General features: G+C 38.1%; 1 protein-coding gene across 1 annotated transcript in view; it reads right to left on the bottom strand.

The window, feature by feature from the left end:
• Window positions 1–27,143, bottom strand: part of NRXN1 (neurexin 1) — a 1,127,542-nt gene that overhangs the window by 568,280 nt on the left and 532,119 nt on the right. Inside the window, 3 exon segments of the mRNA XM_027622286.2 lie at window positions 3,387–3,577; window positions 4,890–5,271; window positions 16,789–16,911. Coding sequence (XP_027478087.2) covers window positions 3,387–3,577; window positions 4,890–5,271; window positions 16,789–16,911 — 696 coding nt within the window.

Genomic DNA, 27,143 nt, shown 5'->3' with positions numbered 1-27,143 from the left:
TACACCAATTAGCCCTCCCTAATTCCAGTGGGCATCCAGGTGGGGAAGGAGAAAATGCCTAGTTGTTTTACTCATCCTTCTGAAATCCCTTAAGCATACTTTCCTCTAAAACTCTGCCTGGGGGCGCCTGGGTGGCTCAGTCATTAAGCGTCTGCCTTCGGCTCAGGTCATGATCCAGGGTCCTGGGATTGAGCCCCATAGGGCTCCCTGCTCCGCGGAAGCCTGCTTCCCCCCTCCCACTCTCCCTGCTTGCGTTCCCTCTCTAGCTGTGTCACTGTCAAATAAATAAAATCTTTAAAATAAATAAATAAACAAAACTCTTCCTCATGCCACCAGATTCGTTTAAATGCCCTGATGTGGCTCCAGGGAATCTGGTTCTTCTCTGTCCTGCAAATGCCCCAACTCAATCTGCTCCATGGGACAGAAAGCTTCTCATGACAGGAACTCTTTCTTCCTTTTCAAAAATGCACTCTCCGGGGAGCCTGGGTGGCTCAGTTGGTTAAGCGTGCCTGTCCCAGGATCAGTCCTGCATTGGGCTCCCTGCTCAGCAGGGAGTCTGCTTCTTCCTCTGACCCTCCTGCTCTTGTGCACTCTCTCTCTCTCAAATAAATTTTTTTTTAAGATTTTATTTATTTACTCATGAGAGACAGAGAGAGAGAGAGAGAGAGAGAGAGAGAGAGAGAGAGAGAAGCAGGCCCCCAAGGAGCAGGGAGCCCGATGCGGGACTCGATCCCAGGACCCTGGGATCATGACCTGAGCTGAAGGCAGACGCTTAACCATCTGAGCCACCCAGGCGCCCCTCAAATAAATAAGTTTTTTTAAAAGAAATGCACTCTCCACTCTTTACACAGAGTAAATACTCCTTATCTGGCCAATGCCTCTCACCACACACACCAAAAGTTGGTAATGATGGAAGCTAGGCAATGTGTTGCCGCATGACCACGCTCTCTTCTTAAGCTCCTTCTAGTCGCTGGCACACAGAGCAAGCATGCTTCTTTGGGGTGATCGTTGCCATTGGATCACACATTTAATTTATAAGTCCACGGCTTTGGCTTTTAATTTTTAAGTTTTTAATTTTAGGAACTTGCTTCCACTTTTTGGCATAGTCTGATAAATTTGTAAACACATAGGAACTTTACCAGGTAGAGGGGGATAGTCATTAGTATAGACTCTCTATTCACCTGGGAAATTCACTTCAAATTTAAATAGTGTTTTTTTTTTTTTTTAAAGATTTTATTTATTTATTTGAGAGAGCGAGAATGAGAGAGAGAGAGCACATGAGAGGGGGGAGGGTCAGAGGGAGAAGCAGACTCCCTGCTGAGCAGGGAGCCCGATGCGGGACTCGATCCTGGGACTCCAGGATCATGACCTGAGCTGAAGGCAGTCGCTTAACCAACTGAGCCACCCAGGCGCCCTTTTTTTTTTTTTTTTTTTTTTAAATACAGATGCACTCAGTCAGAAGTCACTGCTTAGTATCTTAATATTACATAAAATGCAATTTTTAACTCAGTTTTAGTTTTTGCATTGTGGATAAAGCCTTTTTACACTCGGAATCATGAAATACTCAATGTTTTAATAAAAAATCAGCTCTGAGGGTGATGTAGATTGGTAAAAGTCCCCTCTACCACCAGAAAGAAAGCTACACCATGACCTCCCACTACCCTCACTTCTATTTTTTATTGAACAATAAACAAATATTTACCTCAGGAGACAGTGTCCTAATTGTCCAGTGAGATTGTCCAGTGCCCTAATTGTCCAGGGCCTTGCACTACTTCTCTATACCCTCACTGTGAATGGAAGTCTGTGTAGGTCACGTACTTCCACCAACCAGGAACTGCTTCTTTTCCAGCCACTTTAGTGTCCCACACAGTGTCCAGTGTCCAGGGACATTCATTTAGGCTTACTGAGGTCTCTCCCCTCCTCCACAAACAGGACACCATCTTGCTTTAGCTTTGGTGGCTGGCATGGCCAGGACACCGAATGTTAGTTACAATCTCTCCCTTTCCCTTGACAACTACCACCTGAACTCCCTGTGCAAAACAGGGGTACTCACAAAATAGGAAAATATGGAAAATGCACTCCATTTCAGTTAGGGAGAAGAAAGAGAAAGAGCTTTAGCCTGTTAAACAGCATTTCCTTTGAATTTCATTTTCCCTCCTGAGTTAAGCTATTAGCTGCGTGGACACAAACAGGATCGCTCTGAAGTTAACAAGAGGCCCACTCTGAAAGAAGGACGATAGGCATTATCACACATTTTATGTGTTGGACACATATAATCCAGGGATTGTAAATATATTCTGCAGTTACAGGACGTGAAATACTTTTCTTTCTTCTTTCACCTGATTTAGAAAGAGCATTTTTCTCTAGAAAGAGTTCTGTTGGATTTTCTCTTTCCATTTCTCTAACTTCCCCATGCATTTACCTTTTGAATCAAAGGAAAAGTTCCCATCAATATAAATCAACAGCTCTTATCAAGCAAAAATGTGCACACAATGATCCCCTCAGGGCACTGGGATGCATCAGGGTAGAGGAGCAATGGAGGGGGGCCTGTTGTCAGTAGGGGGGGGGGGGAGCTGGGGGGTGGAGCTTGTATTCACTGTGTCAGGTGTTTTATTCCTGGGCAAGACACTCAAAGCTCAGATTTCCTCCATTCATGATAAAATGCTGATAAAACCTCATCCAATGCTTATCGCCATGTTAAATGAGATGGGATATATGGATATGTTCTTAGCCAATCACAAAGGCCCATTCAAATAGAAACTTCTGTTATTTTCTCCCATTATTGACATGTTTTCTAAGCATTTGTCTTGCTCACTTGAGAAATCAATAGGGAAGGAAAAAGGCTGTTAAACTTTCTTAGCAGCTGGTGATGGAAGCATTCCGACATGTGTGTGTTGGTGGTGGGATGCGGTGAATTCACTGCTGGAGACACAAGGGTATAGGCCAGGCTCAGACCCCATTGGTCAGAGGCTCTGTAAGTATCCGGGAAACCTCACTAAGGAAATGAAAGTAGTAAGCTCTAGAAGAAACTCCTTAGGTATCTAGTTATCTTGACCCCAAATCGATTAAAAACCATAGGGACTAAATAAACTTGCAAAGAACGTATTTGTCTTTATAATATCAAGACTAAGAACATGTTTTGTCTTTAAATTTTAATCATGCATGCATTCTAGGAGGTTGCATTTTTTGAGCTATTAAAAATACATATGTTTCTGCCACATTAGAGGGGAAGGGAGGCTTGTGTGTTGTATTATTAATGTGTTGGAAATGAAATTCTGGTCAGTCTTTGCAAATAGTATATACATATGCTCCAAAACAAAGGATCTGCCATGTGAGTGGAGCCCATGTGGGTTGGTGCCTGTTACTCTGATGCAGTGTGCACTTACTTTTGAGGTCCAAGTTCCTGGCTCCCGCGGTGATTTGTGTTGTGATTTTCGTGTCGATCTTGACAGTGTGGAGATTGCTGGTGTCCCTTGATATCATCACATTGTGCCACTGATTGTCGTTGAGAGGTTTATTTGAGCTCCCTTTGATGAGGTTAGCACCATTTCCCAAATCAAACACATAATGTAAGTACCTGGGAAGAAAGCAAAGTTTGAGAAAGTGCCATCACTTTTTGAATTTTTGATGGAGTCCAACAAGATATTACAAATGGAGATCTTTTTTTCACTTGGTTCAGTCCCTGCTAGAAGTCAGAGAGTGAGTTGTACAGATGCTCAGCTAACAAGAAAGAAATAATACAATTTCATCCAGGAGGATTACTCATTGTCTGCATTACAGTAAACAGGGAAAATTATTTTTAACATCATGGTCTACAACCCACTTTACAACATTGGAAGGTCACCTTTCACTACTCATGCCCTATTTCCACCACACCCTTCAACTTTTGCCAGTTTCTTGCACCTGCTCTCCTTTTGTCTCCTTTTGAATGCCTGTTTCTTATATGGGAAATGAGCTCTCAGCCTTCAAGACTCAGCTCTGATATCCACTCCCTGCCTCATACATTTTCCTCATTTCCCTAAAGACTCTCCTGAACCTTTGCACATGGTCATCTGAGGCAACTTTTCATAAGGCTTTTCTGTTATATTTATGTGTTCACCTGTTTTAGTGCCTGGTACCTTCTCTGGCCCACTGTAGCTATTATAGTGGCTGACTGAATGAATGAGTACCCAAACCAATTAAAAGACATCACATTTTCCTCACTGTTTCAATGAATTTTTACAAAAAATCTTTCCTTCTAAATTCTTCAAGGAATTCTGATAAAGAATTAAGTTTGAGTTAATGGGATTTTGTGGAAGTAATCTGATTACTTAATATTAGATAATTAGCATGCATTTCTATACATTTGTAGAAACTCTTTTGTAGAATTACAGCATGCATAATAAGGAGACCCACATTTGAAGTGTACGATTCATGGAAGGCTTATCATTATTATAACTCGGTATTATTTGTACCTCGTATATGAAAATGTAGGTATAGAAGGCTCTACTGATTTCCTATTAACTTTTAAAATATCTTCATAAAACAAGAAGTGATCTGAGCAAATACATTTTTTAAAAATTTTTTTTCTTTAAATTTTTTTATTGTTATGTTAATCACCATACATTACATCATTAGTTTTTGATGTAGTGTTCCATGATTCATTGTTTCTGCATAACACCCAGTGCTCCATGCAGAACGTGCCCTCTTTAATACCCACCACCAGGCTAACCCATCCCCCCATCCCCCTCCCCTCTAGAACCCTCAGTTGAGCAAATACATTATTTAAGCCATTCCCCCACACCCCTGCCCACTGCCTTAGAAGCCAAAACATCTGTTTAATGTCTATTTTTGGATATCAAAGTCCATTTTGCAAATTTTTATTTGTCATTGAACTGACATATACTCACCCTTTAACTAATTCAACCACAATAAAGTCATTTCCATCCCCACTATTATATAGAATTAGTCCATCTAGGGATGTTGTCTTGAACTGGAAAAAAAGATGCATAGAAGTGTAGGCTTGCAATGTAGCTAAGGCAACATAGCTCGATTTGGTCTTGAAGGTGACAGGGTCTGCTATGATGTTCCTGAAGCCAAATCTGGCATTGAGCTCACAGTAATCTATGTCACCATTTTTACACAAGTCAATGTATGCCATTCCATTAAATGTCAGGCTCTGCAGGTGTCCAATGAAATTGGAGGGGACAGAAGACAGATACCGGCGTTCCGTGATGATGCCAGTCTCTATGTTATGAAACTCCAGCCTTGTGTGATCGCCTGCCATTTGCCCTGAAAGGGAAGATAATGTATTATTATTATTTTTGTATGTGAAAGAAATGCCCAATTTTAGACTTCCATGACAATATCACATTTTAAAATACAAGGATTCAAATACCCTTTGACATTCAGTTACATATAGTAAAAATATGGCAATGATATTACAGGCTGGATACTTAGTGAAACTTTCTTAGGTCAGGTTTTAATCTCTGTCCAAATTATAGCCTTAACAAAAACCACCTTCGGTAGGCAAAGTTACAGAATTTTTAAAGTAGAAGAAACAAAGGAAGCAAGAAATAGAGGGAAAAAAAGGGAGGAAGGAAGGGAAAGAGGGAGGGAGAGAGAGAAAGGAAAAGGAGGGAAGGGAAAGAAGAAAGAAGGGGGGAGGAAAGGAGAAGGAGGAATTAAAGGCAATGATTGTCCCAAATCATTCTTTTAAAGAAAGAGATACATCTCAATTTGGTGAGGATGTATTTTTTTTTTTTTTTTAAGATTTTATTTATTCATTTGAGACACAGAGATACAGACAGAGAGAGAGCATGAGCAGGGGGAGGGGGAGAGGGAGAGGGAGAAGCAGGCTCCCCGCTGAGCAGAGAGCCTGATGCGGGGGCTCCATCCCAGGACCCTGGGATCACGACCTGAGCCGAAGGCAGATGCTTAACGATCTGAGCCACCCAGTTGCCCTGGATGTGCTTTTCTTTATAAAGAAATGCTCTTCAAGAAAAAAAAAAAAAAGATTGTATATTTTCCTATACTCAATAGATAAAATGAAGGGCTTCTCACTGTTCTTCCAACAATGAACCATGAAAATGTGTCTGAAGTTAAATATGCACTTTTCATCTTCCCTTTTCTGAGCGAAACAATTCCCACAGTCTTTGCTAGAAGACTCCCAGCCACTGCAGAGTTTCTGTTGATCTCTTCTGGACCCAGGCCATTTTCTTTGCACTTACGTTTTGGATACCTAAAGTGGGTCCAAGGCATGCCCAATTTTGAAAATATGAGTAAAATTAACTCACATTACCATAAAGCACATTTTTTTTTTAAACACCCTCATATGAAGTTTGGTTGCAGATTTATATATTGACTTTTCAACTCAGTCCCCATGCCTCCGCATCCCACCAAATTACTCTGTCAACCCCAGGAAAGTCCAACCTAATCCCACCTATACCTCTAAGGTAATTATTGTAACCTACCTATACTGTTGAAGGTAAAATATACAAAGATATGAACCTGTTTCTCAGTGTACAACATAAAGCACTCTTATCATTGCTAGTGATTCGCACCCAGCATCTTGCTCTTCTTTAATTAAACTGTCATTTGCTTTCTTCTGAAACTCAAAAAGGTCATTTAAATTACAATCAAGTTTTTCCAGGTGCTAGCTTCACTACTCAATTTGGCATAATTGGAAAATTTATCAAGCTTGCCCTATCCCATCATCCATAATATTAATGAAAATATTAGAGCCAATCCCAGGATCAGCCCCTGAGAAAACGCACTGAACCTTCTCGGGTGTAATGAAGATCGAACAACCATCTCCGTGGGCATCCCTCGACCAGTTTGACAGATTTCCATTTCCTTAGTCAAGACAGTAAAATATTAGATGGCATTTTGAGGAAATGCTAGTAAGTGAAACATAAAAGGCCTACTTTTTCTTGTGCAAGAAAAACTGTCTATATACATAATTGATTTTGATGCTTATAAATTCATTGGTGTAAAAAACTCTCCCCTGAGCTGTACTTAATTCCACTTAATTTCCACACCTCTTTACTAGTCCTTGATCCTGGTAACAGCATTTCTGCCATCCCTTGACATGTTCTCTTTTCAGCTATTAGGTTTTTTTTTTTTCTGATTCTGTCCCTGCAAATTTTTTTTAATACAAAAAATATGACCGTAAATAATTGTCTCTCCTCCTCCTTCCTCCCCACAATGCCTCCTTGTCTGATGTAAAAATACTATTAAATCCCTAGCATTTCTGGTTTCTTGTATGACATCATTTTTCTCTCCTTCAGTTCTTTTGTTCAATGACCTCAATACTATTTTGTAGGGACTTACCTTGTTGTTAGCAAATACAAGGAGCCTTTAAGAATTTTCAAATATCACACCAGAAACATTGAATTAATAAACTATATAGAAGGAAGAATATAAAAAACTGAAAAAAATCACTTGGGCTTTTATACTTCCTTTTGTTGATTTTTTGTTTCATTATATTAAAATCTGAGCCTTAACTCAATGAACCCACCCCCAAGCGTGAAACTGTCATTTTTTTTCTTAAAAGCTCCATTAGTGAACCAACAGATAGTAAGGAAATGCCACCCCCTAGCCCACCCCTCCCCCTAAATTTCAGATACTTAAAATTAAATATTATCTCCAACTGTCAAGTTCTTGATAGCTCTGAAATAGGGAAGCACATTTTGTTTAGCAGGACCGAGAAGTTCAGTGATAAAAATAACAAGTGATGTCTGTTTTCTTTTCTCAAAGGAATAGAATATGTATGCAAGAGCATAAATAATAAAAAGGTAGTAAAACAGTTTGGGAGCAACCATGGCCCAGTTACAAGAAAAATCATTATGGCCCATGTTCAAGAGTCTATTCTTTCTTTAATGAGCACATATAAATCGCATTGACAGTAATGGCAGATATGCTTGCTCGCGAGGGAGAATTAGCACCTAAAAGCCATTATCCACCGACTAGGAAGATATTAACTGCTGCCTCCTAAACATTCTTTTTTTCCCCTCAGAATTTACTCCAGAGTTTAATCCCCTGGCAGTAATTGTAACCACCTCTACTATTAGACACATATATTATGAAAAAATAAAGGACATTAAAGGAGAAAGATTTTTTTAAGGTTCTAAGCATTTAAAAATGTAGTGTCTTCTCCAGAGATGGAGTGAAAAGAGAATCTCAAGTTAGCAAAATACTTCTGATCAAAGGGTTTGGGTATCCCAGAAGAACAATAATCTCCAACGAGAAACAACCACTGGACTGTGTGTCTGCACAGAAATCTTACCATGCAAATCAAATCTTTATACCCAAGCAGATAACACTATCACCTATTGTATGTTTAGTCTTGCTCAGAGTCAAGCTAAATTTCAGCTGCAGAACAAAATAACCCCCAGCCCTACATCAACTTGTTAATTCACTTAAAGTTATTGAGTGTGTGGTGTGTGTGTGTGTGTGTGTGTCAGGTGTTGTTAGGTAATGAAGAAATAGTATAGTGAGGAGCAGACTTGGCTCCTGTATTCATAAAACTCATGGATTATTGGGGAAAGGCATACAAAAAGAGGTAAGGAAATAATAAAATATATAATGCAAAATTAAAAAAAAACTTGCTATGAATTTGATAATCAGGGAGTTGTGTAAGTATGGAATGGGGGCCTGAGTTAACATTTAATTTGAAGGATTAAAAAGAGAAAGACATGCTGAGAACTGGAGAAGCAAAATGGGGAGGTAGATTCCAGGAAGGGGAAACAGATGAACACAGGCTGAGGTGACAAAAAGCTAGAAAGTGTGGCTGGAGACTCAGGATAAGTGAAATTAGTGGCTCAAGGGAAATGAGAAGAGAGTCACGGGCCAGATAATCACGCACAGCACCTCCTGATTACATTTGTCGGCACCGGAGGGTTTTAGGCAGGCAAAAGCCACGAATGAGAGAAAGAGAAAGAGAAAGAGAGTCTCAATCTCTCTGATATATGTATAGTAAATTGGAGACAATTTAAAGTAGGATAGTTATAGCAGAAATGGAAAAAAAAAGACATGAAACGAGATAATTTTGCAGATATAATCTGCAGGATTTACCAATAATGTATAGATGATGGGAGGAGGAAAATTGTAAGCAGAGTTAGGGGGTCCCCAGCAAAAGAAAAATGAGACACGGCTTTCATGACACTAGAGAGAAGTCGTTTTAGCTCTATTTGTCCAAACACACTCTCAGCAGAAATTCCTAGGAGGTGTAAGAATTACAAAGAAATGCAAAAGCATCCACAGTTAAGGATATCAAGGGGAAAAAAGGGGAATGCAAAAACTAAAGGTCTCTACCAGGCCTGGAAATAGCTTAACCATATCAGAGACAATAAATCAGTGGTAAAAACTTGCAGTGCTGTTTCAAAAGTAAGCAAGACCCTGCATTCCTTACCTGAAATAAGGGCCCAAGACGCTATCCAGTTTATACCGGTTTTGGAGCCTGCCCAGAGCCCTTTCCCTTGTCTGACAGTTACCTCTGCTTCATTATAATGTTACAGTCTCAGCCCAAGGACGAGCACAAGCTTCATGACCATAATTTACGATGCAGGCATAGGTATGCTTTCTAAGTACACCTGAGCAAGCCTTTACCTGGGACGACAAAGTTCTCCTTTTTGAATATTCTTCCTAACCCTAAAAAAAAAGAACACCTCTCCTCCTGTGTAGGGAGTCACAGGCTTGGAAATTGTTCCTCGTCATCTCCTTATTTGCTGCAAATACAGTTTGCTTTGTGGGACAACTCCACCTGGTGTCGTCACCATCTGTAAGTCTCCAAGGAGTGAACTCAGGTTAGCTCCATTACAGGATGATGATGCCCAGCCTGCCGGCTTGAGTAACTGCACGTATGCTAAATGTTGTTCAACAAAAGACCCACTAACATACACACATGTATAAAACACATAGTTCAGAATTTTTAGAGAGACTAAGTGATGAGTTGAAACCCAAGAAATCCCTACTTAGGGATCCCATATAGCCTGTAGAACCCTTTCCTGTCCAAGGCCTAGGGAATCCCTCCCTTAAGTTTCTTTCATGTCTCATGACCCTAGGTGAGATGCAGACATTCCCAAGAATGAATGGCCTGCGTATGCACTGTGCTGTGTTTAACACAGGCTTAACAGTACATTTAACTCTAATTTAAAGATGAGGTCAAATGTAGGAAGAAATACATGAAGAGTGTCTAGTGCTTTCCTTTAAATGTTTTCCTCTTTAATGATTCCTGACTTGCTATAAAATTCAATAAAAACACAAAAAAGGACAGAACCAAAAAAAAAAATTAAAAAAAACCATTGCTTTCCTGATTCATGGTTGGCTTTGAGTGAAGGTCACTGGAGTGTTTGGAAAAAATTTCGTTTCTAAATTTAAGCCTCAGTGGCAAGTTTCCACTGCCCACGTTGGAAACTTTTTCCATGCTCTATAAATCAAAGCTTTTTTATTCTTATGAATTGCTGGCTTTTGTGAGATCTCTCCCAAAACATAATCCCCTAAATATGAATCACCTTGATGAAAATTCACCAATTAAAGGTAAATTGATGTGAAAATAAAACTGTCTTTAGCTCTGTGCAGCAAGATGCTGGGAGCTGGGGGGGAAAGAAAAAGGTGAGGTGGAGTATGGGGGGGAATGCATAATTTGGGTGAATCATCAATATTTACTTGGTTTATATTCCCATTTGTCTTTAAACTCTGAGAAATACCATGTTGGTTTTTACTACTGAAAAAAAAAATCAACTCCTACAGAGCAGAGGATAAAATCAAATTTCTGCTCTAAAGCCTTGGGCAATTTTGAGAAAGAGTAAATGGCAAGCTAATTTACTGAAATACTAGTATATATTTTGTTCTTCCTTCAATTTTAAAATGCTAGCTAAGTATTTTGCCTCAAAGGGTTTTTCTTGGCAGGACGAAGTGGAAGCTGCTGGAAAACAATGCCTTCTCCAGTCTTTTGCAAGGGCCGGGTTTACAAGGTTTCTCTAGAAAGGAAAAGAAAAAAAAAAAAAAAGAAGAAGAAGAAAAGGAGAGAACAGAATGCACTGAGGGCTGACAGAGACAACAGGATTACCACTGATTAGGAGAATTTTGGTGGGATTTAGAAGTGCTGAGTTCCAGCATCCCACTCTCTGCTCAGGGTCAAGGGTTCAGAGAGAATTGGTGAGGTACACATAGGGAGACTGGACCTGGACTGCAGCCCACAAAACCTGGCAGGAGTAGGCAAAGACCCAGTCTCCCACTTAGGACAGGACCAACACGGTTCTTGCAATTCCAAAGGACAAACTTGGAGAAGGGTTTTTGCTGAGACCAAGTGCAGAGAAAAGTCAAAAGGAGGCTCTGCCTGATCCAAGGTGGGGAGTAGGGAGTGGGGGCAACGAGGACTATGATTAAATATCCTGTAAATCCAGAAGAAATGCCTAAGGCCTTTCTGATTTATATTGTGCTGACATAAAGACATTTAAGAAATGTTCCATTTCTTGCACACCTGAGTTGGTGGACCAAGACTCAAACTATAATTTTAATAATACATGCTGAACAAAAACCTGTTAAACAAATGCCTTAGGATATATTTGTCTTCCAAAGTTGGGAATTCTAAAAAGGATTCCTTTTCTTTCAGATCATAAGCCAAACTTCATCAATGGCCTATGAATTCCTAATGAAGTCTTATGTGCCAGAGTCCCAGTATGGATCAGCAAAGGAGACATGAGTAACTTTGCCACAAAGAACTAGTCCATGCCCAGGAACAGCACTACAGAAACTGGTGATGGTAGCTTAGGAAGGATTCCTCAACAGAGTCAATTCTCTTGGGAGTTCCTCCATTGACTAGGTCACTCGTTTGTTCCTACATCTGTAAGTAAACTAAGTAAGCATCTGTTAATTCTGTTTCCTAACATTATGATCGCTGGTGGTAGATAAATGCATGGCCATTTAAGTAAACAAAGGAATGATGTATTCACTGAAAGTTGAAAGTTGAAGAAGGCAATTCACTGAGGTAGAACATAGCCGTTCACTTAGAATCTTAATAGGAATCTATGCAATTGAAAATATATATCTTTAATTTTCTATGAAAATTAGATGGCAATTCATTTAGGGGCCATTTCTAGAATTTTCTATGTTACACTGATCATATTCGCACTCTCTTCATTCATCACTTAATTCAAAATGTGTTGCACTGATTTTAAAAGCATGCTAATGTACATACTTCCAAGTGTAAGTACATAAGAATGGGAAGGAAAAATTAAATTGAAATAAATTAACTGTATTTCAAATGAACACTATAACTACACTAAAAGAAAGAAAGGTAGGAAGAAAATTAAAAAAAAAGGAGGGAGGGAGAGAAGGAAGGAAGAAAACAAGCCAAGTTATCATCCAAGTTACTTATAAACTCAGCATTTGATTTTATCTGTTAAGTCTTAGGCACTGGGGAATAAGAATCACAAACTAATCCTGAATTTTTTTTAGTTGATGCATTACTTGTAGTAGTATGGGCAACTTCAAGTAATCCTGAAACTATTTTAGATTCACTGTTGGATGTAGTGTGAGTAAGTGATATCCCTGGGAGCAAGGATCCCACCGTAGAAGAAGGAACACGGAAACACAGAATGTGGGAAGTGAAGAAACAATGATGTCGCGATGGAGGTACCACTGTGAACTCGTATTTTCTAAAATATGCGTATATGCGTGTCTATGTGCACATGTATTTTTTTGTAGATTAGCATCCACTGTTTGGATGATTTGGGTTTTATCAAAACGAGTAGAAATAAGGAGTTAGTACCTAAGGTAACGTGCGAAAGGTTGTGAACACATAGCAGCTGGCAACAAGGAGAGGTGAAAACCACAGAGGAACATTCTTCAGTTCAGTGTGTGTATATTTATATCTATATGCAGGTAGGTGTAGATACTTGAATATATTTCCTATCTTTGCCTGCTGAAAGGATCAGGAAACAAATATACTTGAGGAGCATCGAGCACACCAACCACCCAGATCTTGGTCTATAATATCATTCGTGACTAAATGAAGACTGAAGGGCTGATTCCAGGGCTTGGGTAAGGTAGGTATAAGCTGGGCCTGGAATGTCCTGTCACGGCAGAAAGTAAGGAAGGGCAAAAACAAACAAGCAAAAACAAAAAATACCCTGAAAATGCTGGGGTGGGGCATGTCACAATATGACAAAGACCAACTGCATGGGATTCACACTGGCCCAAAATAATTTAGTAAAGTAATTTAAATTGTTTGAAAAACAGAAACTTGTGGGTCCATACCAATAGGAAGAAATGAAGGAAGGATGAGTGGAAAGAAAGGAGAGAGAAAAGGAAGGGAGAAAGGAAAATGAAAGGAAAAAAAGGAAAAGAAGGAAAAGAAAAAAAGAAGTACTGGAGGTGGAGAATAATCATTTTGTAACTACCGCAGGGAAGACTGGATCAGGAGAAAAATCTTCAGTGGATGCTAAATCTAGGGTGGACTTCTGATGAGGTACAGGCTATTTTCATGGTCTTAACCTCTCTCCACAGACAGTTTATTAGTGGCAAGGGAGAAAACCTACTCTTCATGCAGTGGAGAAACTGGACAGAATGTTGACCAATCACCGGTCAAGGACAGGGACATCCTATGCCTTCAGATGGGATACTGGAAGGGGGCCACAATGACACCTATGCAATATTCCATCCCAAAATGCAAAACCCAACTTTAATCACGAGAAAACATCAAACACAAGATGAGTGACTCTACAGTGACAAAAGGTGGGAGGTTTATAGATTTCAAAAATGTCAGTGTCATGGCAGACAAAAAAAAAAAAAAGCCGATGGAAATGTTTCAGATGAAAGAAGGCTAAAGAGACCTGAAAACTATATGCAGTGTCTGACCCCAGGCTGCATACTGTGCTGGAAGGGAAATGTTATAAAAGACAACACTGGGTCAACCGACTAAATTGGAGTATGGATGACCGAACGGATAAAATATATTGCATCCAAGCAACTTTTACTGAAGTTCGTAACTCTTTGTTATGTAGGGGATTATCATTATTTTTAGAAAATGCACTCTGAAGTAGTTAGGGGTAAATAGCCATTTTGTATTTAGTTTTTGCTCAACTGGTTACGGAAAGCAAAAAGGAGAGAAAGTGAAAATGTCAAAGGAAATGGGATACAATGTTCACAAGAGTAAAGATATATCAGTGTTCTTTGTACTGTTTTTATTTTTTTAATTTTTTAATTAATTTTTTAGAAGATTTTATTTATCTATTGAGAGAGATAGAGAGAGTCAGCATGAGTGGGGGGGGGGCAGAGGGAGAGGGACAAGCAGACTCCTCACTTAGTGTGGAGCCCAAAGCGGGGCTCAATCCCACAACCCTGAGATCATGACCTGAATCAAAACCAAGAGTCAGTCGCTCAACTGACTGAGCAACCCAGGTGCCCTAGTACTGTATTTATTTTTGAATTTTTTTTTGTAAATTTGAAATTATTTCTAAATAAAATTTAACAAAATGTGTTACACCATACTTTTGTTTCTATCCTTTCTTCATCCACTATAGTTCAGGACTTATGACTCTACATCCTGAAGCAATCTAATACACTGACACAGGATTTATTTTGCTCAAAAAATATTCTCTCAGCTTACTCTCAAGCTTTCCAATTGCCTGAAGGTGAAAAATAAACACCTTAGTTGAGAGCATTGACCCATTTGCCCCAAAAGGCCATTCTAGCCCTGTCAACTACCATATGGATGCATGAAGCAAAACAAAACTGTCCCCTGAACATTAGTCTGTGTAGCCCCATCAGAGCCATTCTGCCCTGTATGAATGCTCCCCCACATACTTTTATCATCTGCATCACCCTCTCTTTAAAGCCTAGTTCTAATGTAATCTTTAATTTTAAGATTAATTAATCTTAATCTGTAATCTTAAACTACCGTTTAAACCAGGGTCCTCAACTTCTCTTCTGAACTCCAAGAACATGAACGGCTTATGTCAACCATCCCGTTCATCACCTACTGCTCTAGCCTATCAGTTCTTGTTTGAGTTTAGACGTGTGTCTTTGTGACATGATGTTGTATCTGGGAAGGTACTTGTCTTCGAATTATACACTTATTAGGATATGAATGAATATAAAGCAACGGACCATGAGTCAAAAAACAAATCAAAAACAACAATATAAACAAGCCTAGGTCCTCCTCTAAGTTCTGACAACAGTGGCATTTCAAAGAAACAGAAGTCACTTAACCCCTTTGAACCTCAGTTTCATCATCTGTAAAGTGAGGATGCATATGTCCTGTCCATTTCATTGCGCTGTGTGAGATTTAAGACACACTTAGGGACTGACGCATGTTCCTGTAGTTTTCACATGTCCTTCTCTCCAGGAGCTATGTATTCAAAATCTCTTGAACATGACCTTTGACACTAAGTCCTCATTTCTACTCCTTTTGATAAAACTCAAATCATCCAAATGATGGATGCTACTCTACAAAAACGATTCATTCCTCTTCTAAGAGCCATCCTTAACCAAAACTAGCTGAACTTCAGTTGACAGTCCTGCCAAAGCCCGGCAAAAATTCTGCTTTCCTCCCTAAGTTCACACAGTTCCTTAGAGCCTTCTCATGTTCGGCAATTTTGAATAAGGGCTTATGCTAACAGCTTTCTGGTTGATTTTCTTTCTCAGAAAACAAGATGATATAACATAGTAGTGGTTTCTAAATGCTAATGCATGAACCAGCTGCATGAGAGTCCCCTCTGAAGAGATTTTCAACAAACAAATAAAAAAAAACCTAAAAGAAAACAACAACAATAAAATGAAAAGAACAACAGTTCCTGGGCTCTTCCTAGACTTTCCCTGATGTCAGGCCAGGAACCAGTCCTTTTAAAGCTCTTCAGGTGATTCTGAAATAAAGCTGCATCTACTTGTAGAAAAAAGTTCTGGAAAGCCATTAAGGGCTATTGAAATGTAAGATAGTAAAGACAGCTAACAGTTGGTAGTTTGGTTCATTTGAACTCAGAAATGATTCTCTCAAAAGTTAAAATCCCACACATGCTATTTCCACATTGATAGAATCAACTGAGCTCTGATCATGGGAACCCCTCAGGACTGAATGTAGGACACACTTCCCTGCTGCACAAGGACTATCTTGTGCCTTGTTCTAAAATAATTAATAATTTTAGAGATGTTCTCTAAAAAAAGAAAAAGAGTTAATATCCCAGTGGGTCATGTGCTTGGAGTTATTTTCAGCAGAGAGAACAAAGGTGCACCAATTCCTCTTTCATTCGGTTTCCAAGTCCCTGGGGTGGACTTTTATACAGTTCACCTCAGTGAGGAATCTACATATCAGGGATTGAACATGACATCTTCAATATTAGAGGGTTTAACCAACTGAGGTAAATGGCCAGACTTCTAATGAAAAAGTGGTTCACCCGACAGAATGCCAGCATATCTATCAATTTCCCTAGATGCTAAAAAGTATAACTTGCGGCTGTTCATTGCCAAAATATATAAAAAACAAAGAAATTGAACAGAAATTGGCATGTAAACAATGACTTCAATATTTTATGAGGCCCTAAGATATTTATCAAGCCACAACACTGAAATATATAACATCTTCTTTAATTACAGGAAAGAACATGACATGAAAGTATTGCTCTTTTGAGAGAAAAAACTTTTAACATGCTGCTTATTAAATGTCACCATTGCTGGAAAAATTGGAACGAAAAAATGAACTGTGTGCACCAGCGTCAAGTTGTGTAGTTGGTTTTCATAGTCACCTGTAAGAAATGGGAAGGACTAAAGCTTCAGCAAAAGAAAAGCAATGGAAACAGGGGGCTTTACCTGTCATGGCCTGTTGGTCATCCACGGTTAACTTTAAACTTTTTCCTCGACGGACCACACGCACTGTGTGCCATTCGTTATCATTGAGGTTATAGCCGGCAAAAAGGGTCTCGGGACCTTTGCCTGTAGAATATGCCAAACAGTCATTATGGACACTCAGAATCAGTCAAGCAAATGAACCTCACAGAGAGTGAGAGCAAGAGACAAAGTAAGGGGTGTGGGAAGCACGGGAGAGGGAGGAGAGACAAGAGAGAAAGAAATGAGAGAGAGGTGAGAGAGAGAGAGAGAGGAGAGAAGAGACTGGCTGGATCAATTTTCAAGCCCATTAGAGTCAGAGCAAGCAAGGAAAATGACAAGTTAACAGACATTCAGGTGTGACACTTTAAGAAGAATCTTTAACATTATGCATTGATCAGACAAGTGAATGAACCTTGTTGTCATAAATAGGCACAGTCAATATAGTATCGGGAAGCCTCCCAAATTTACACACACTTGCTTGTTGTTGTTGTTGTTGTTGTTTTTCCCAGGGAATTCTCTGATCTTTGCAGTTATGGCTTTCTTATTAATGAAGCAGATAGCAGTGTTGTAGCCTCTGACTTCTGGGAGAGAGCCGACCATAAGTAATTAGCTAAGCATCTTCAGCTGAAGCAACTAGCCGATTAGATTCTGGTGAGGAGACTGCGCTGGGCGGGGTTGTGTGATGGCTACTCTTGACTCTTGTGTCACGTACCTCCAATGTTCACCAAATTCTTAAGTTTATGGAATGTCACATCTAAAAACTAAGTCTAGTGGAGTGGGTTTAGATAAAAGTATTGACTTGTAGGAAATGAAAAAAAAAGTCACAGCCAATTGAGGTCTAAGAGTTGGGTGGGTAGGAAGAAAGAAAAGTGAGATTGAACAGCACTAGAGGGTCCGGACTCCCAGCTGAGGACCAAAAGAAAAAAAGGCAAGAAATGTGACCACCTGGGAAAGGAGCTGCCAGTGAATCTATGCAAATCCATACAAATGGATTACAAATGGGTTTACATTGGCTTGGAACAGACAAATCATTTCAGAAAGTTGTTTTGTAGAAATTACTGAAATGACAAAGTTAGACAAACATCCCTCTTCCACTTAAAAACAAAGCAAGGGAAAAAATAACTTTAATATGCCTGGAAATTTTTTAATTAGAAAAGTATTTCCAGTAATCTGACACTATGATTCACAGAAAAAAAGTAATGAAACGTTTTTAAAGATACATTATTTGGGGATGGATTTTCCCCCTGTTTTCCAAGTACTGAAGTGTGTTGGTATGCTAAAATAATGGAAGACATGACATCATTGAGTTTCATGACTTTCAACAGATTCAGGATCAGGGTTGGGTTCATAATTTCTTCAACCAAATTCTACCAGCAAAACCAATCAATGTCCAAGACTCATAGGAGGACATAGAAAAGGCCAAGAAGGAGAAAGAGAAGAAAGAGAGAAAGAAAGAAAGAAAGAAAGAAAGAAAGAAAGAAAGAAAGAAAGAAAGAAAGAAAGAAAGAGAAAGAAAGAAAGAAAGAAAAGACAGACAGACTAATAGAACCAAGTAGAAGAACCCCAGTAGTTCATCCAACAGCAGATCATTGTTTGCTTTTGGTATTGCTGGCTATCCTGATTTCTCTCTTAGGATATAACAGGAGCAAGCTCTGCTTTCCTTGGTTGGGGTTTCTCTGGGGCTTAAAACAAACCAGTGAGATAAGCTAAATTTTGCAGGAGGAACTGCTTCATGTCTTTAAAAGAAAACATCATTAAGATGAGAAATAATCTCTTTTTGTTTCTTTAGAAAAATTAAATTACACATCCGGATACATGAATAAAAACGAGTCCAGACAGAACAGTTTTGAGAGATTGATCACTAAATAACTAGAGGAAGCCTCTTAGTTCAGCAACTGCAAAAAAAAACAAAAAACAAAAAACTTTGAAACCAAATGTTGAAAGCAAGTTCCACGATCAAAGGAACTCTTTCTAGTTTCAACAGTGAAGAAAGAAGCGCTTAATAACTCTGCAGAATCTTAGCATCCTACTGGCAGCAAGGGTCATTCTTAGTTTTGATCTTTGAAAAGAGAATATATCATGTTAAAGCTATTTTTATAGGGAAGACTTTTTCTCTTAGAAATATGTGCTTTTGAAGCAGCTTCACTCCCGTTCTCTTAATTTTAAAAGTGTTTTGTCAAGAAAAAGAAGCTTAGGAGTGATATCATCATTATACCCCATTCTGGGCTTGATCTTGCTCTCAAGTCATAATGCTTAATCTATGAAACAACTATTTCCATAACAACAGGCATAAAATCCAATTAAAAATAACCCTTTGGTTCATAAAAATCTCTGTGGGCCAACTTGAAGCTCCTTTCTTGCATTATTAAAAATGTGAAGAGATTGATTTTGGAAAACAAGGTTTTAAAAAAATGCACTTAAAATTCTCAGTTCAAAACAGTATTGTTATTTATGCAACTTGAAGTGTAATGGACAAGGAGTTAAGAATTGTGGTTGCTAGCCCTTGATTTGCTACTAAGAAAGAAGTAGGGGGCGGTAAATGTTATTATGTGCCAGGCATTTTATCTGTTAACTTATTTCATCTTTACAATGTTAACATTTTGCTGATGTGGAACTGAAGGCCTAGGAAACTAAAACTTCTTGCCTCAAGGTCACAGAGCTAAAATGTGATAGAAAAGTGTTCCATTCTAGGTTTAAAGGACTCCAAGCCTGCATGCTTTCACCTGCATTAGCCCGCCTCCTAGCTATATGACCTTTGGCTAGAAGCAAAACTTCTCAGTTGCCCTACATCTAAATGAAGGGGATGGGAAAGCCACTCTTTGTTATGACTTCCCGCTTGCTCTACAGAATGATCACAATGTTAGGAAATCTTACACACCCTCTGCATAAGTCATGGTAGGTGGAAACCTCTAAACAGCATACCATACCTCTAAACGTACTAAAGGCATGATATAGAAGAAGGACCATCATTTTGGGACTGAGTTCACATAATTAGCCATTTTTTTTTAAAGATTTTATTTATTTATTTGAGAGAGAGAGAGGGAGCAGAGGGAGCACAGAGGGAGAAGCAGACTCCCTGCCGAGCAGGGAGCCCGATGCGTGACTCGATCTCAGGACTCTGGGATCATGACCTGAGTTGAAGGCAGATACACAGTCGACTGAGCCACTCAGGCACCCCCACAATCAGCAAATTGCTAAAACATACAGCTTTTGGTGGTGTCAACAAACCTACTTACGAAAGGGAGGAGATGGTGTGGATGCTATCTGTAATGCCTTAGAGATCTCACACTCTCACATTTAAAACCTATGGAATTGGTAAAGAAAGGTCGCTTCACTGTTTTAATTTTGAGTTTGAGAGTCCTTTGTCCTCTTGTAAAAATGTTAATGGCAAAATTATAGTCCCTATAGCCATGGATGATCTGAATTCCTTTTGAGATTTTCTCTTCTCGGTATCTTGAGGATATCAAAATACTGGCAGTAACATCTTTCTCCCAGAATTAATGTGAATGTTATGGGCTGCATGTTCATCGGTTGAAGCCCTAATCCCTCATGTGATGGTGTTAGGAAGGAGGTGGGGCCTTTGAGAGGTGATGAGGTTTAGATGAAGTCATGAGGGTAGAGCCCCACGACAGGATGGGTTATCTTAGAAGAAGAGACGTCGGAACTCTTTCTCTCCATCATGGAGGGACACAGAAAGAAGGTGGCCATCTGCAAGAGGCGAAGAAGGCTCTCACCGAGAACCAAACCTGCCAACAGTGACCTTGGACTCACAGTCCAGAACTCTGAGAAATAAATGTTTGCTGTTCAAGTCACACAGAACATCCCATTTGTTATGGGAGTCCAAGTAGACTTAGTAAGCAATATTCTAAAGATTTTAAAGAAAGCCAATAACATTGTTTCTATTTTAAAGTTAATCATTCTTTATGTTTTGAAGGGAGTCAATATTTGTTTGTAATTTTACACTTGATTCTCACTGTAACTTATTAAGTCATAGAGATTTTCCCCCATATTTTAGTTAAGAAAGAGGATTTATTATAATAATAATATTATTATTATAGAGTGTATTATTATAAGACTCAGAGTCAGTAAGGAGTGGAATTAAGACTGAGATCTTGAGGTCTTCCAAGCCCCTTCTAGTGTCCTTTCCACAGGCCCCAAAATGATCTGCAGACAGTAAAAGAAAGGTACAATGTGGCTGAATGACAACAGCTAATATTTAACCACTGGATCACAAGTCAGCTCTATAGGATAATGCTGTGTTAAAGAATTTTAGAACTAGAAGGGATATGGGAGGTAGAGCAGCCCACGGAGCCGTCTACAAACACCCTGAGGTCCGAAGCAATTAGATGATGTTCTGCTATTTAAATGAAGAGTCCAGTTCCCCAGACTAGCAGTCTAGTGAAATTTCTTTAAATTATTCTGCTATTATATTCTGCTGAACTAGACTGAACTTCTTGAAGAACACCAGGATCTGACTCTATGATTTGGTCCATGACTGTGATTTGTTCTGCGTCTAAAGTGAAAGTCAGGCAAGAATAAATACTGCTTCCTAACAGTATTTAACAGGGCTTAAGTTACGGTAATAAGTGTTTGTTTTCTAGTTGCTGGTATCCACTAGGTTTTCTGGTGACTCTGTAGCTAACATTTTTTAATTTAAATTCATTTAAATAATTTAAAGTCATTCATTACAGATGGAAGTAGACACAAAAACATTTCAGTTTTCCTCAGTCTAGTTCAACTTGATTGTCCTTTTATAACCTACCCTTGTAAGAAGTTCATCTGTCCTCACAATTTTACTCCTAAGAAGGGTTGAAGATAACCCCACCTTGAGGCGTAGGACAGAGAGGAAGGGGGTGTGTGTGGGAGTGAGGGGTGGAGTCACTAGTTGGTCACACAGATCCTTCTTTAAAATCTACTACTACAGAGCCTTGATTGAACCACTAGGACTTGATAAAAGATGATAGCTATTTTTGACCAGATTAATAACTACATTTGCTAGTTACTTTTTACCTTCATTTTCACTATAGGAGGGGATGGTGGAGAAAATTGGATTTTTTCCCTAGGTCTTCTATCAACAAATTATGTCACCTTAAGTAAGTCATTTATCTTTTCTGTTCCTCATATTTCATCTATAAAATGAGGATACTTGGTAAGAACATAACAAAAATACTCTCCTGTAAGCCAACTTAAAAATGTTGTCATTCTTGGAAGGAAGAGAGCTAGCCTTGCACCATTTCCAACCTTGTGGCAACATGAAAGAGTACAATATTATAGTGAAGTTCTCTAAATTCATGAGATGTGATTATTATCATTGGCAATTTCATCATTTTTATTTTGACATGGGTAGGCAGAAGACAGAGAGAACCTCACCGAGTTATTCTAGACCCAGAATTACTAAACTCAAATGAAACCAGTAGGACAATATTGATATATACTAACAAATGTGTTTATTAATTTATGTAGTCACATTTTAAGGAAGAGAGCCGTTTTTGTCATCTTGGTATCACTCAGAATTTAGTACCAAATAATCAGGAAATGGTCAGTCAGGAGCAGGAAATGCACCATTATGTACCAGGATATGCCCCTGCTTAATGAACAGCTTCACTCAGGAAACTAAATCACACATCCGAAGGTTATGTGGTGAGATAGTGATCTTTAAGAAACCCTTTCTTTTAACTATAGTAATTTATTCTCTCCTCTGTTTAAAGAATCAGATCAGGGCTGGGCAGTGTTGGAGACTCTGACCCAGTATCTCTCTAAGCTTGCCTTACTCAGAACAAATATGGTTGTGCAATGTGAAAATCCATAAGCTAAACTGGGGCAGTGATTTTATTATTTTTTTTAAATCAGTGGAATTATTTTTTTTCTACCTGTAATCTTGCATAAAGAACATAAAAATGATGTAAAGTGGCAGTTGCCCTGCTACTTAAAAAGCAAGCTAACCTGGTCCGTGAGGCACCACCCAGAACACCTGGACTCTACAGAATCTTCTAGCTGGCTCATTTCTCCCTTTAGAAAAAGGATTTTCTTTATCAGAAAACACCAGAAAGGCTTTTAAAAATCATGTGCAAGTAACACTTTGCTTTTAAAATCAGATTTGATTAAAAAAAAAAAAGATGTCACTTATGAATTAAAAAAAGAAAACTATTCTTCCAGAACATCACTGATTATGTATATCAAGGTTCAGAGCTCTTCAAAGCTACTGTTGTTAGTTATGTACAATATCCTCTTGTATGAGTTCTCAACACACCCTTAATTGCAAAGTCCAAATTTATAGGCTCTGTTCTGAAGATTTTGTAGGCCATTTCCTCCTAGGTCATGTGAGTTATAGAATAGGCTGCCTTTCCTTATTTCTAGCCATAAGGAAACCAAGATTTAGGACTTGTGCTTAATTTGATCAACTAGATTATTTTCCTTCCTTTAACTTTTCTTTTCTTTCTTTCTTTCTTTCTTTTTTTGCATACTGGCTTTTCTCCACAATGAATTTCTTAGAATACTTTTGTTAATCACTTTAAATTCTATTTGGAAGTATTGTGGCATAAATCAATAAGTTAATTTATTTAATGAAGAAAAGAACAGCTTCTAAGAGATGTACACATAATTAATCCAACTCTCCCTTATTACAGATAGTTCCAAGGGAGTCTAGTCTATATCTCCAACAAGATTAAATGAGCCTTTATTGACCAATATCAGGTTTGTTTGCGAGTGTATTTTAAATTAATTTTCATATTTGTGATGTGTATTTTTTGAACCAAAATATACATAATAAGATGCACATAATACTAATTTTAGATTCTTTTTGGAAGATAGCCTTATGTGAAAATGTTTTGTGAAACTACTTATACTAGTTTTTGAATGTGGGGGGAAAAATAGTAAAGAGCAATAGAGAAGAATCAAACAAAGCTAAGGGATCTATGAACCAATGTGATCAAAGATGTTTAGTAGACAAAAATGACAGCTGTCTCCGGATGAATGGATGTGGCTGGAGAAAAGCAAACCCATACCAATTAAACTTTAATTTTTAAAGTACTTAGATGTATGGGCCACAAAGCTGAGATTCTTATATACCCTTTAGGTCATAATTTCTCTACTGGTATATTTTATTTTATTTATTTATTTTTTTAAGATTTTATTTATTTATTTGACAGAGAGAGACACGGCGAGAGAGGGAACACAAGCAGGGGGAGTGGGAGAGGGAGAAGCAGGCTTCCCGATGCGGGGCTCGATCCCAGGACCCTGGGATTATGACCTGAGCTGAAGGCAGGCGCTTAAAGACTGAGCCACGCAGGCGCCCCTAAAATAATTACTTTAAAAAAATAATCTAACTTCTGCTTTAAAAAAGAAAGAAGAAGAAGAAAGGAGGAGGAGGAGAGGGAGGGGAGAAGGAATAACTCCTCATTTAATGTTGCTATGTTGTTTCTCCATGCCTAGATATTGGGCTGGGAGCAAAATTCTTTTGTTTATATTTCTCACATGAATCAGTTAGGGAATTTAATTATCAATTAAAATTAGACACATGAAAATTATACTTCCAAATTCTTCTACTATTCACTAACATTACTAAGGGAAAGACCGACAAAATAATTTGCGAGCCCAGTACAAATTGAAAATGTGGGACTGCTGTTCAAGATGAATAATTTTCGGACAGTTATAGCCGACTTTGAATTCAAGCCCAGGTCCTTTTAAGCACGGGGCCATGGGCGACTACGCAAATTGCACGCTGTTGAAGCTAGCCCTGATTAGGAGAATTAAGTCTTGTGCTTATTTACTTTTAAAGTTTCGTTTAGCTCTACAATCAGAAATGTGCAGACAAAGCTGGAAGCAAAACACTGCATTTCTGCACTTAAGAGGCGAGGCTGGGTCACCTTTCCCATACTGACTGCACTTAATGGCAAGGCCTCTGGGGTATCAGAGAAGCTGTCTCAGAGCTGTCTTCCTGGCCAAGTCTGGTGCCCATCAGTCAGGACCTGGGCTTGGTGACAGACTAATAATTATCCTAACAATCATGAAGAGGGGCTCCTTGCCAAGCCATGTACTCGTCCCTCTTTATCTCTCCTCAACATCTCCTCAATGTAGTTGAGGATACGTCCTTGACAACTATTCAGAATGTCTATGAAGAGAGCTACTTGCCTTTACTGTACAAACAAGGTGCTGTGCATAGAGTCCTAAGGATAGACACATTTCTTTACACTAAAAATATTAGAAATACCCTTCCTTAATTAAAAAGCACTTGAGTAAATCATAGAATGTCAGACATTAAGCCTTCAGATGTTAGTTTTTCAAAAATGAATGTGAACAACAGGAGAAAGGCATTTTATAAACTAATTTCTCTGGAGAAATAATAGTAACATGATAATTAATTACATTTTATTTGTTTTGGTTAGTTTGTTATTTAAATCTGCCCTTGTGTTTTTAAAAGTGCTAGAACCCTGTATCTTGGTCTGGTGCATGTGTTCTGGACTCACAGGTTTGGTTTTTATCCTAATTCCATAAGTTACTAGCTGTGTGAACTTCGGTAATCTATTTAAGTTCTCTGGACCTCAGTATTTATATCTGTAAAATAAGCTAGTAATAGGGATACTTCACAACACAAATAGATTTAATGCGTTTGAATAATTTGAAGCAATGTCTAGTACACAGTAAGCCCTCAGTTATAGTAATAATATTATTTTCACTATTATATTATCACTATTATTATATTTTCCCTTCAGTGGGTTCAAATTTCAAAGAAAATATCACACATCTATAGCTTAGTGCCATTAACATAATAGCCATTCACTAATTATTTACTGAATAGGTCTATTTGTTTAGAGTTTGTTGGATTGTGTGTGTGTGTGTGTGTGTGTGTGTGTGTGTGTGTGTGTGTGTGTGTTAGAGGAAATATCTCCTGATATTGAATTAAGCCAAACAGTTAAAAAAAAAAATAACTCCATTAACTTTTAATGCTTACGTTCACTAAAAAGTATCAGGAAATAGAAAGCTTCATCCTTTTGTTTTCCTATTTGGCAGCACGGAATCTGGTAAGTCGTACAGTTGGAGAGCTTGGGTGACTCAGTTGTCTGGCTAGTTATTTGGACAGCTTTTTTGCTCAGTTCCCTTGAAAATAAATTTAATATTGTGTAGAGCCTGTGAGAGCAAAATAGACTAACGCTAGCAGTCAATAATTTCCAAATGCAAAGAAAACAGTTGGTTTAGGAATTGAGATATTCAAGAATTAATGAGTGATTATAAGAAAACATTGGCATTGTCTGCAAAAAGATTTGACCTTGGAGAGCTGTTGGAAACACCCTGCAGAGACTCCTTTGCCATTTTCCTAACAACCCTATTCTAGTGTCTACAAAATAAACTTTAGTATATTTAGCTGCCTCACCTCCTGCTCCATATCTGGCTTAATATCATAGCTCTAGGCAAATGAATCAACAAGGTTTAAATCACCTACTAAGAAACATTTATCCTCTACAGCATTGACATTGATTGTACCCATTTATGACAGACCAGGATAAGTATCTCTGATGTAAATAATTTTCAATGTGAAAAACATACATTTTAAGAAATACAAATTACCTTTTAAGAATATATTTACAACACAGTAAAAATGAACACAGATTATATAAATATATTGTTCAAAGAATGTTTTAAAATAACTCTCTTTAAATCTAACCTAGCTTGACTGGAAAGTTTAGGAAGAAGCATAATAAAATAAACTAATATACTGAAAGAAAAAATTTGGACTGTGACTTTATTTTAAGGAAAAAAAGGTCATTTCCAAGAAATGCTTATCACATAATAGGATAGCTTGCAGGTATAATTAAGTACTAAATAGTTAATGCGCTTTTAAGTAAGCATTATAAATGGAAAATTTATTCAGTGTTGGTATAACATGAAAAGAAAAGGATTATATTGACTTACAGTGATACTTATTTAACACGTCTTTTGCAATACTTACAAAATATCAAACTATCTGAATGAAAAAAATGAAAAAGCATACAGATATTGAGCATTTGGAAATTTATAAATATTTGATAATTCACTAAAAAGCCATGGGATTAGAGTATGAAACACAGAGATTATTTAATTAAATATATCATTCTTTATCTGAATACTCTATTATAATAGTTATAGAATTTCTTTTTATAAGGCCAAGAAGAATGTGTATTTTTGCATAATACAAGCAAAGATGGCTTTACCTGTGTTTTATTTTCCATATCTTAATATAAGTGCATTGGAGTATCTTTAAAGACTGAATTGATAAAATTTAGCTCTCCCTCACTATTTTTGGGATATTCTTGAACAAACTTTCTCCAAAAATAAAAAGCATAGTAGAAGAAATAAATAAA

This window comes from Zalophus californianus, chromosome 8 (assembly GCF_009762305.2).
Source record: "Zalophus californianus isolate mZalCal1 chromosome 8, mZalCal1.pri.v2, whole genome shotgun sequence".
Taxonomy (NCBI): domain Eukaryota; kingdom Metazoa; phylum Chordata; class Mammalia; order Carnivora; family Otariidae; genus Zalophus; species Zalophus californianus.
The sequence above is the reverse complement of the archived record's forward strand: the minus strand, read 5'-3'. Positions and strand labels throughout refer to the sequence as shown.